Consider the following 11,740-nt stretch of genomic DNA (forward strand, 5'->3'; position numbering starts at 1 on the left):
AAAATCAAAATAAATTTGATATTAGAAAAGTTATTTTGGAGCAAATGAACGATTGGTTTACCAACCGTGATGACTGCAGCGAGCATAGCGCCACTTACTGAACCTTACATTAAGAGTTGTATTGCTTAAAAATTCGAAACAGTTGGCCCGACAACAGGTCTATTTAGAGTGTGCTAGATGGAAAAATAAATACAGTTCGAATTGCATAAGCTAAGATTAAGATGTTCATTTTAATATTTTATTCATTAATTTAATTGTTTAATTGTGGAATATAAAGCATATAACAACAATATTATGGAAATAGACGCCGTGTAGAATAACTCATGTGTGATATGGGAAATTGAATATAATATGTCATATATATATGTAATTAATAAATATATAAACAAAATAAGTTATTTAGATAAATATAATAAATATAAAAAAAAACTCGTTCATATCGCTTGATATGAGAATTTTCATTGAAATAAAATTCAAAATTATACAATTCTTCAAAATAAACGATGAAAAGAAAGCAAATTACGCTTGTTGCATATTTACCTGCTATTTGAACTTTTTCGTACATACACACCTCTATGCATATCATAATTCATAATCACTTAAAAGCACGGAATTGTATATGTTTCTGCTTTGCAAACGTTTGAAAGAGTGCGACATGAAGACATCAAGAAACTGTTAACAGAATTCGTGCCCATACATATAACGAGAATGAAAGACAAAGCATACAAATGACTGCTAATGAACAGCATTACTACTGTCATTTATAATGGGCACACAAAAAGTATCTGAAATTCTCCTAATCCCAATTTTGAACAAAATGTTGAAACATATTTATATTTCATTGTCTCTGGTCTTATATAATACATCTATGATATATAAATCTATGTACACTTCTTACAAACTCATTGTAAATACATAATATACGTACATATATATTGGAATAATCTACACATACGCATAAAACAATTGATAAGCATAGCCACATGTTATTCTTATTACGCATCAAAATATTGACAGACGAATAGGACAATTTATGCATGCGCATAAGTCTAGTAACGAGCATCAACATAGCCGTACGCAATACGCATATCGTAACGACCCAGTAATGGCGGCTGCAACGATAAAAGCCTAGAGCGCAACAAAGACTTTGTTTGTTTCAGTTGTGTTACGACGAGCTCAAGGAGGTAAATTTCATGATTCATAAGACAAAACATGAGTTGACTACACGCCTTGGGGATGGAGAGATAACCGTAGCAGAGTTGACTGGCTAGAGACTTAGGAATTAACAGCTGGTTCCGCCGGTTCATAGAGTTATCTCCCATAACGTAATGTGTTTGTTTTTAGAATCGTAACAGGCGACGTATAATAGGAGAACTTTGAAAAGTGAAATAGTGACCGCAGGCGAATTGAATTGATAGAAGCAATCCGAGATTTCATCATGTCGCTGTGCTGGTGTCTTGCGCCCCTAAAATAACAAAAATATTGCGTCGATTGTAAACCAATATTTCTAGAAAAGGAAAACGAAAGTCCAAGTGCGTTTACCTATATATTTTCTTCTTTTTTTTTTTTTGGGAATGGGCCTTCTGGAAAGTCCTGAGTTGTACTTCGGCTAGAAAGAACCATTTCAAACTATTAATAGAATTTTCCAAGTAGTAACAATAGGAGAGCAGTCAATACGATCGCTTGAATGTAACACCGCTTCATCTGTTGCTTTAATACATCTACGGCTTTGTATAGTATTAGAGCATATTAAAGGGCAAGAACGCTTAAAATATTTCTCAAAATTTCTCACATTTTGGAGACTTTTGGTGTTTCTGTTATCAATAACGGTAGTAGCGCTACTAATTAGCATCCATTTAACTTCTTGCTTTTTTATTCCCGTCACTTTTATTAGCAAGATTTCTGTTAATGGTTTCTTGATATGACGTCACGTTATATCAAAGGTTTAAAATGCAATATTATATGTAATTTTGTGTTTTCTTGCAAATGTGCGGCATGGTATACATAAAGTCTATACGTACGCAAAAAAAAAAAAAAAACCAAAAATTAGATAGCGAATGCAAGTTATTTTCGTTTCACATTAAAGAATTATAAAAATCTTCTTCTTTTTCTGTTATTCAGCAAATTAACAACCGAAAATTCGCTGCGATGTGTAAAAAAGCGTCGCATTAGCGTAATAAGTTAATTAAAAATTTTGCGTTCATCATCAATTAATCAAGAAGCCTTACTCGTTATATACCGTATACTATTAAATCGTTACGGGGCCTAACACAATAATGCGCTATTTCGTTTTTCGGGTAGACTAGTCTCAAACGGTTAACATAATGAGAAGCACTTTTATGATACTCCTTGATAAGTAAATCGAACATAAAAGCATATGTTTTCAGAGGTAAAAATGAAGAAATCAACATAAATGTAAACAACGAAAGTATAGAAAACATCGATAAAATAAATTATTGAAATGAAAAATTAAGAAAATGTGTTTGAAAGACAAAGCACTGCACTGGACTTTACTTTTGCAGTTAAGTCACGCAAAAGAATTGCTTGAAGGCTTTGATTTGGCAAATATATTTTAAATTGAAACTAGATTGCCTATACTGCGTCTTTTTCTTTTTCTTTCTTATAAAATATAATAAATAGAAAATAATATAAATTTGAAACAAATGTGTATTGTTTTTATTACCTCTTTACGTTTTTGTTTATTTGTATAGGTCCAAAATCATATGAATTGCTAAAACCCCCAAAAATTTTTAAAAAGTCGGCAAAGTTGAAAATCTACACCGACAATAGGAATAACGCACCATAATATCAGCACTCGTCGGTATTGACAACTCTTCAATATTGATCGCGTTTTATGCTTTACTCTAAATGGTTTCATGCTGGTTTCATATGATCAAAAAACCGTTTTTTTTTTCCGGTGATTATAAACATGTGAAGATTGGTTTCTGGGTTTTGCTTAATCTTACATAGTTGATGAAATAAGGAAAATTTATATTTGCATTATATGCGTACAAAGATAATCTTTTTTTTTTTTAAATATTCTCTTTTCACTTATTTCCTTTTATAAAAATATATTTTATTCCCATTTTTTTTTTTTTTTTTTATTCAAAACTATAACCGAAACAAATCTTTCCAAATCCACTATTCACCATTAACATATATATGCGGAATGATTCTGGTGTATGCTTCAAATCGTTTAACGTCTCTTGACTATAACGATAATACCGTTATGTACTTTGTCAACATATTTACATTTTCTATAATTCATTTAGAACGGTTTAAAGTTGAAATCATGTATATAGAGTTTCGTATAAGAAGGACAACAAAAAATTTGGAAATAAAAATAACAAACAGGCAAATAAAACAACGATTGAATTAGCTTAATATCTCATGCTAATATAAATGCTTTGATGCGTATAACAACTGAATCGACTTAAAATAGCATGCTACTCGAAAGATTTTATCACATCTCTTATTGCACGGCAAGCGACATATGTTATATGTGGTTGTTGCTGTAAATCTCGTACCATATGTGGGTATTGCCGTAAAAGTAAGATTGCATCTGTTTTGTTGTTGTAAATGCAAGACCACTCACACCTGTACTCCATTATTTATTTATTTTTAACATTATTTTTACTATTTCTAAATTTATAGTTTATTCATCTAGTTTTTAAATTACATTTCAATATTAAAATACAGTTTTAAGTTACATATAAATCGGAACGCTTCTGCCGTGATTTGGAATTTTTTGTTCGATTCATCTTCTACATAGATTTGACTTGGCATACTGAAGCCATTGTTTTTTTCTATATAAATGGCAAAAGACAGCCTCAACTTAATTGATCCAAAGAATATGTGAACTAAAACAGAAGAGCACAAGGAGAAGAACTATGTTCGGTTGTGACTGAATCTTTCATACTCATTACCGTTATTTTAAAAAAGACTGAAAAAAAGGAAAAGAACTCAACATTCATACTCCATAGTATTGAGTAGGCGCGGTTTATTTTTTCCATTTTCAAAGTAAAAGTGAAAACTTATACGATGGGTGTGTTGTTCTTTATGAGTAATATGTCATGCGCTTTTGGTCTACGGCGACCCTGATGATACCATCTTCTACCTTAGTCCACAAATAATATAACGCAACCACTAATTGTTTTTGAATTAGTTTTTCTATTCCACATGTGATTTTGATGAATTGTTTAATGGGGTCCTAGCATACATTATAATCTGTGACATTTAACGTTTGCTGATTTCTTGAAATACCGGTATGTGTTCTTGTTTTCCAAACTCCTCTTAAAAACTTTATTGAACGGGGATTAGGATCAGAAAATTAGCTTGGTCTTTTCGGTTAATTTTTATATAAATTAATATACGCTTAATAACTAACTAACTAATACTTGCGTAAAATGCGTATATAAAAAGATTTTATAAAAGTCAATAGTAAGAAATATGTTTTTACTTTTTTTGCATGCAGAATATAATAATAATTCTTTTTAATGGTTTCCTGATTGTTTGCGATTCTTTTTCCTTTTGCCGACGGCTTTGCATTTTAACAGAGTTGGACCTTTGTTTTCTGTTAAGTTAGCCTAAAAGTAGACCGCCATAATTTTTATTATCAAATTAAACTGCTTAGCTACTTGCATGGCAAAGTAGTAGCTAAAATCTCTGCTAATTGCAGAGCCAACGTTAAATTCTCTGCTATTTGCATAGCCTCTGCTAATTGCAAAGTCGTCGCTAAATTGGTAATTTGACAACAAAAAGTAGCAAAAGTAGTAGTGAATAAATTCTTAACGGATCAAGACAAATTTTTGGACAAAGAAGAAGTCTTAAAACGATAATCAATTCATTGCTTATCTACACATATGACGCCTTGTCCTGGGCGTAACATTTGGAAAATTAACTACATAATCTTTTTTTTTTTCACTTACTACTGCTGTGGTTCATATCAATTTGAGACGTTTTAAGTCTTCCATCATAGCTGCGGTTACTACTTTATTAGATTTTTGTTTATTTAAATCTTCATAAAATTTTATATATATCTGCGCTTATTGCATTAAATTTGTAGAATATTAATTTTAGTTTTTTTTTTTTTTTTTTTTTAAATTCGATAGAGGTTGGAATTTTTGTTTACATTCCATGGAGGCGACCGTCATTGGTTGAATTATTTGTTTACATTCCATTAAACGTTTTCTACTGAGCTACAGTGAATCATCTGTCGATGATTGGCTGAATTTTAAAAGAAGAAGAATAAATAAATAAATAAATAAGTAAACAGCTGTTAAATAAATTGACATTTGATTTATTTGTTCCTTGTGTGTTCGTCACCGAAGTTGAGTAGTATCTTAAAATTCACATCTCTGTTCAACATACCAAAAAAAAAAAAAAAAATATCTTAAAATTTTAACTTTTTGTTATATTTGAATAACAATATTTGAATTTGCTTCAAATAATGCCAGTAAAGGTAAGAAAAATGCTCGCATTTTATACATGCATCTATTTTAGAATATTTTATTTATTAACAAATTGAAACAAATTTTCTAGAATCCAAATCACAAATCGCTAAAGTATCTGAGCTTTGCTGTCGCCGGAGATGGATTCAAACGCAGCGTTCCCGCTTTGGTATGTGCTATAAAATTCGTATATCCGGTCTAAAGAAGTGCAGACATTTTAGCCAGCGATGTTCAGTCCACCCGGACTGCTATTCTACTAAGATTTTTGATAAGCTTGCGTGCACTTTATCATTCCTCACCAATTTTTTTTTTTTTGATTATATAAACATGCACTCTTTGAAAAATTTAAATAAACTTTTTACAAATAGGATAAATTTTGGGCACCCCGTTCAGTGTTTGCACATTTTACTGGCCTTATTGATTCTGGAGGTCAAATTAAACGTGGCGCAGCCTTGGAAGAGTGGCAATACGAAGCCGAAAGTTTCAAAGATGATATGGAATTTCTTTTGCGCCATGCACACCATGAGTAAGTAAATTATAGAAAACTATGAATTATTGCAAATTTGTTATATATATATATATTTATGTCTGACACTGGCTAGTATTTAATTTTTTCCTTTTATTTCATCTCTTTGTACTTCAAGGCTAAGCTTGCTTCTTAAGAAGAATGCATCATTATTTTCTTTTTTGAATGTAATGTTAATTTTTCTTTTAATTTTAGATTTTGGTCATATATGGTTCATCAAAAATCAGCTCTGGCTTCAGTAGTGTCATTTTTGCAGAACTGTATCCCCTTTTATGTAAATATTTTAGGAGTGAGTATTCCGGATAACATTAAACGACTGCATGAAGACATCCTGAATTTAGTCGTTCGTATAATATTCCGCATTTTAACGTCCAAAGAATCTTCGGAGTGTTGGATTGAAAAAGATCATCTTCGCGAGTTGGTATATCAAAACTATTTGATATCAGTGCCGATGTTACTTGATTTATTAATTGCTGTAGGGAATGCCGCATCAGAAAATGTCACGCTGTTACGTAAAATTTTCGAAAGCCTTTTAAAAATAGAGCCAAAGTATAAGCAAGATTTAATTACTGCATTAAAGTTTTTAGAAACGGCATTTCGGTCAATACAAATGCAGACTGACAATGAGGGTTTCGAAGGAGCGGGCGGTGGTTTATTAGATAAAATGTCCGATACACCTTTTGACGATGTTACTTTATATACTTTGAACTGCTCCTTCACAATAAGTGTTTTACTGGAAGTATGCCCAGAAATGCGTTCTCTTTATGGAGAAGAAGGTTTCGCTCAGCACATTGCACGTTTTTACGATACAACTTTACCGCAGTTATATAAAAACATTTACAACATAAATTCCAGCGCTTTAAGCTTGGCCTGGCTGAACCAATCTCGCATACAATTTTTACGGGCATTCCGAAGTATTATTTCCTTTCATGTAGAAGCAGTGTTAACAGATCCGTAAGTACGGAAACTGATAATCAATTTGCAATTTATTTGACATAAGTTTTTTTATTTTTTTATTTTTTATTTCTTTTTTTTTTTTTTTTTTGTAGGGCATCCAGTTTGGCGCCGTGCGAAGATTTCATCGCAATACTGACTGAATGTTTATCTGAGCAGGCTTTTGTGGTAGATTACGAAAGACTCTATCCGATTGCATTAGATGTAGAGATTCTTAAGCAAGCTTGTAATGAACTGTATGAGTACCAGATCTAAAATATTTAACTTTTCACGATTTAAATCATTTTTTTCTACAGGGACAGTTTTAAGATAACGTTTTTAATTGAGGGATATCAAAGAGAAAGAAATGTGGAGGCATTCAAATCTAATCAACGAACGAACGTAGAACAATCAAAGGATAATGGACATGTGTTGAATGTTGAAAATAAAAGCGCAGAAATTTACTTGAATGGTAAAACGAATGTACCTACCGTTAGCAACCCTGTTCAGCAACGAGATATAGAGTCCGAGGTCGCTATGGTTTTGGATTGCTTCCCTGATTTGGGCACGGGTTTTATACGACGTCTTCTTACCCGTTACGATAATGGCGAAGAAGCTATTGCTGCGCTTTTAGAAGAAAATTTACCTCCTGATCTATTTGACTTAAATCGTTCAGAGGTATATATACCACCTGATCTGCAAGATAAGCTTACCCAAGAAATAGGTGTCAAGCATTATAATGTATTCGACGGTGATAAATACGACATATTGACTCAAGATGATCCAAAATGTGTTGTTAAAAAAGGTAAAGGATTTCCAAACGCTCCGAAAAATGTCGCTCAATTACTGGACGACAAAAGTGATATAGCCATGTTAAGAGATCGTTACCGTGAGTATTCTTTAATCGCGGAAGGCGACTCGACTGAAGAGCAGGAATACGAAGACGAGTATGATGACAGTTATGAAGTTGTTTTAGAAAGTGAATCTCGCGTCGTCAAATCAAAGCAATTTAAACAGGTTTTAGCCGACGTTGCAGACGAATCCGAAGACGAGAGTGATAGTGAAGATTGCGACGAAATGGTTAAGGAGAAGCGTATAGAAACAGGCGAAAATGATGGAAGAGAAAAATTAGCGCATTTCTGTGAAAATCCAGAAGAGGTAAGGGCCCGCTATGAAATGTCTTGCAGGATGAAATCGTCTCAGAAAAGCGGTAGTCGAAAGATGCAGAATCATAGAGATGTAGTCGGTGGCACGAAAGGTCAAGGACAAGACAAGGAAGTTTTACGTAATCGTCAAAAGAAAGAAAGTCAAAAATCTACAAGAGCTAATCATAATCGAAAAGCCGGAGCAGCGTTTAAACGTAATAAAGGCATGATCTCTTAAATTTATTCGGGCTATTAACAACTACACATAAAACAATTAAGTTTGTATGTAATAACAGGCCAAACAAAGATTATGAGATCGCTTTATACTGTAACAATAAATAAACAAAATATATATCAATGTAAACTATATTTATTGTATTTTGTTAATTTTTGTTTTTGTTCCTTTCCTCTCTTTAGAATTTTTCCCCCATGGGTTTAATGATGATATTATGAACCTGTTTGAAATAAAAAGAAATAAGTGCTCCTTAGGTACCCAGTACCGACGACATTCACGTAAAAATGCTTAAAATATTTTCAAAGACCTAATATACGATTTTATCGACTTTTAGGAAAACATCAGCTATAGGCAATTGGCTATTAACGAAATTATATTACCGGAGGCTATTTTGCATATCTGCCTTTTGAAGCTTGGATTCCCTTCCCTTTTCGAAATCATTCGAATAAATACTCGTCAGAATAATAGAGCAGGGAAAAAGTTTGTGGCGTTTCTTTATGAAAGCCCAAAAACATTTTTAATACGTTTTAAATTAAATTGTCGAACTTTTTAGGATTTTACCTGAGAAAATGCATTAAGGAAGCTTCTAGACACTTTACATCAATTATCCGCTTTAAACACATTAGCTATAGATGGTGAAGAGCGTAAACAATCGTTCGATCAAGATTGATCACAGCGATGCAGCGATGATCAATGAATCAAATTCTTTTCAAAATTTTGCCAAAATTTTGAAAGACGAATTATTTTGAAATAATATTTTTTCGTAAATTATTTAAAAGTCACATGAGTCTGACACCATCTATTCAGCTAAATAACGCGAAGATTTCCCTCAACTTAGTGCATATGTGCGTATATAGTTTTTTAGATTTTGGCGACCTTTAGAAATGATATTTTATTTTATTGCACTAAAATCCTTCGGTAATGGGTACAATTAGATATAGAGATTTTGGTTTTGTTTTATAAGAGACAATATTACCTGTACGTTTGCTGGTCTACTTAACGCCCATAAAATAGCGTCGGCAACGTCTGCCGCTTGCAGCATTGGCATTACGGGTTTTACAATATTTTGAATATCTATTGGCAGTATATCGGTATCGACTACTCCGGGACTGACAGTCTATCCATTTAAGAGAGAAAGCATCATTTTATTTATCTATGTTTTATCTATGTAGAAAATAATACTTTGATAATACTGACCGTTACACGAACTTGAGTTTTATTTCGCTGAAATTCTTGACGATAGATTTCATTCATTGCCTTCAAAGCAAATTTCGTTGCTGGATATATGTTAAGCGATGGCAAATCGGGTCCTAAATTGGGCACTTGGTGTCCTGCAACGCTATTCACAATAACAATATGACCGTTACCATTTTTAAGCATACGCATAGAATGAAAGGCTTCGCGAATGCAAAAAACTGCTCCCATAATATTAGTTTCAATCGTATCACGGATTTGTTGAGTGTTATTCTTTTCGGAAAGTTGAGCACTCGCGATTATACCCGCATTATTTATAAGTATATCACATCCGCCCAATTTGTCATTGGTCCAATCGAAGGCCTTCGATACTTGTCGTTCTTGCGTAACGTCACAGCGTATAGCAAAAAGATGTTTGCTTAATTCGGGCGATAAATCTTTTTTCATATTTAATATGTACTCATGCCTACGAGCCAAACCAACAACTATCATACCAGCTGTTAATAAGGTTTTAACACAAGCGGCTCCTATTCCTGCGCTGGCACCGCTAATCACAACAACCTTTTCACGCAAATAATCCATAATAAATAAATTACAATTTTTATATTTTCAAAGCATTTAAGTGCGAATATATATATATATGCATGTATGTGTCAATGGAAAACCATAGAAGTGCGTATAGATGGATATATATAGTGGTGGTTTCAAATACAGGTAATACGAGGGTTGGTCTTAGCAAATAAATTATTTTCTTCTTGTTTTCCTTTTATCAACATATCATTATTATTATCTTTATTATTATTATTATTATTATTATTATTATTATTTTTAATTTCATATCCTTATAGAATGTGATATATATATATATATATATATATATTCATTTTGTAATTTATTTCAATATTTATGAAGGCCCAAGCTTTACATATACATAGATATGAAATTTATTTGGTTTCTCTGTAAGTGAAAACAAATAATAATAAAATTAAATTTAATTTTTCTTTAACGGTTTTCTTTCATTTCTTTAATTTAACATAATTTTAAAAGAGCGATCGAGATACGAGAGAAGTAAGTCGAATAAGTAAGTGAAAGACCTGTTTAGAGAGCAGACCATCTAAACTGAAGTTAATGTATATTTGCTTTTTATATATGAACATATAACGCTAATCAACAGTTCGTTGTGATCTTGGCTAAGAAATGGACGTTAAGCTGTGAAAAGAATGTTTTAAGATAACGTTTTTAAAGAAAAGTTCATGTACGTGTTTTTAAATATTTAAGCGTGTGTTTGTATGTGTGTATGTGTGTGTGTGTGTGTGTGTGTTTGTGTTTGCGTGTTTATGTGTACATTTATATTTATGTATATATATATATATGAATAATTACTAAAAATGGTAAAACCACTCATTCACCTCCTTTCGAAAAGTTCAACTTAAAATGTTGACGAGACGCTTAGAAATGATTATTCCGCTACAATAGCCATTAAAAAAAGTGAAATGTAAAACTTTTGCGCATTTTTTTTTTTTTTCTTTTATTTCGGTCGTGTTTAATTGTTACAGTGTCAACGGCATAAACCGTAACATATTAAGAAAAAAAAAAAAAAAAAAAAAAAAAAGTCAACATTTCTTAACACAAGCGCAAAAGCCACAAACAAAGCATTTCGGTCCAATCGTCATTTGACGCGGACGTAAATATTGCAAACGTTGCTACTTACTGCATCTTGTATGTATGTATGTTTACATATAACTCTGTACACTCGATGTTCGCTGCTGATGTAAAACTATGCAATTATATATGTACATATGTGTAAATGTTTAAATATGTGCGCAAGCGTGTCTTGTTCCACAATTGTAATAGAAAAGAAAGAAAAGAAAGAAAGAAAAAAAAAACAAAAAAAAAGAAACAAGAAGACAAACTGAAAACAAAAATATTTTGTTCAGCTGCGCCATCATCACTGAAGTAGAAAGTTATCGTCATTCATTTTTGTTCGTTGCTGGAAGTTCGCATGCTTTCTGCACACACATATGCAACCAAATATAAAACGGATATTCACCAATGAACATCATAGGAAACGATCATCATCACAATCCTCATCATTATCATCATCGTCGTCGTTGCAGCCATTTGTTATTGAAATTTAAAACAAAATCAATTTTCTATGTAAATAAAAACACGATTGCAATTTCTTATTAAATTTCGCATTTGTGTAATAATTTTCAAAAAAAAAAAAAAAAAAAAAAAAAAAAAAAAAAAAAAACAA

At 32.0% G+C, this 11,740-nt stretch overlaps 2 protein-coding genes across 2 annotated transcripts; one reads left to right on the top strand and one right to left on the bottom strand.

Annotated features, from left to right (window-relative positions):
- The first annotated feature begins 5,352 nt into the window (after positions 1–5,352).
- LOC119642692 (activating signal cointegrator 1 complex subunit 2) lies at positions 5,353–8,397 on the top strand. Its single transcript, XM_038041929.1, has 6 exons — positions 5,353–5,461; positions 5,542–5,619; positions 5,819–5,976; positions 6,172–6,930; positions 7,026–7,166; positions 7,227–8,397. Exons 1-6 carry the CDS (start codon positions 5,450–5,452, stop codon positions 8,290–8,292), a joined length of 2,214 nt encoding a protein of 737 aa, XP_037897857.1. The 5' UTR covers positions 5,353–5,449; the 3' UTR covers positions 8,293–8,397.
- A 4-nt stretch (positions 8,398–8,401) lies between these two features.
- LOC119642700 (farnesol dehydrogenase) lies at positions 8,402–10,070 on the bottom strand. Its single transcript, XM_038041941.1, has 3 exons — positions 9,487–10,070; positions 9,266–9,406; positions 8,402–8,509 (listed from the first exon to the last, which is right to left on the bottom strand). The coding sequence occupies exons 1-3, from the start codon at positions 10,063–10,065 to the stop codon at positions 8,468–8,470; spliced, it is 762 nt and encodes a 253-aa protein (XP_037897869.1). The 5' UTR covers positions 10,066–10,070; the 3' UTR covers positions 8,402–8,467.
- Between the last annotated feature and the right edge of the window lie 1,670 nt (positions 10,071–11,740).

The sequence above is a fragment of the Glossina fuscipes genome, unplaced genomic scaffold, assembly GCF_014805625.2.
Source record: "Glossina fuscipes isolate IAEA_lab_2018 unplaced genomic scaffold, Yale_Gfus_2 0, whole genome shotgun sequence".
Lineage (NCBI taxonomy): Eukaryota > Metazoa > Arthropoda > Insecta > Diptera > Glossinidae > Glossina > Glossina fuscipes.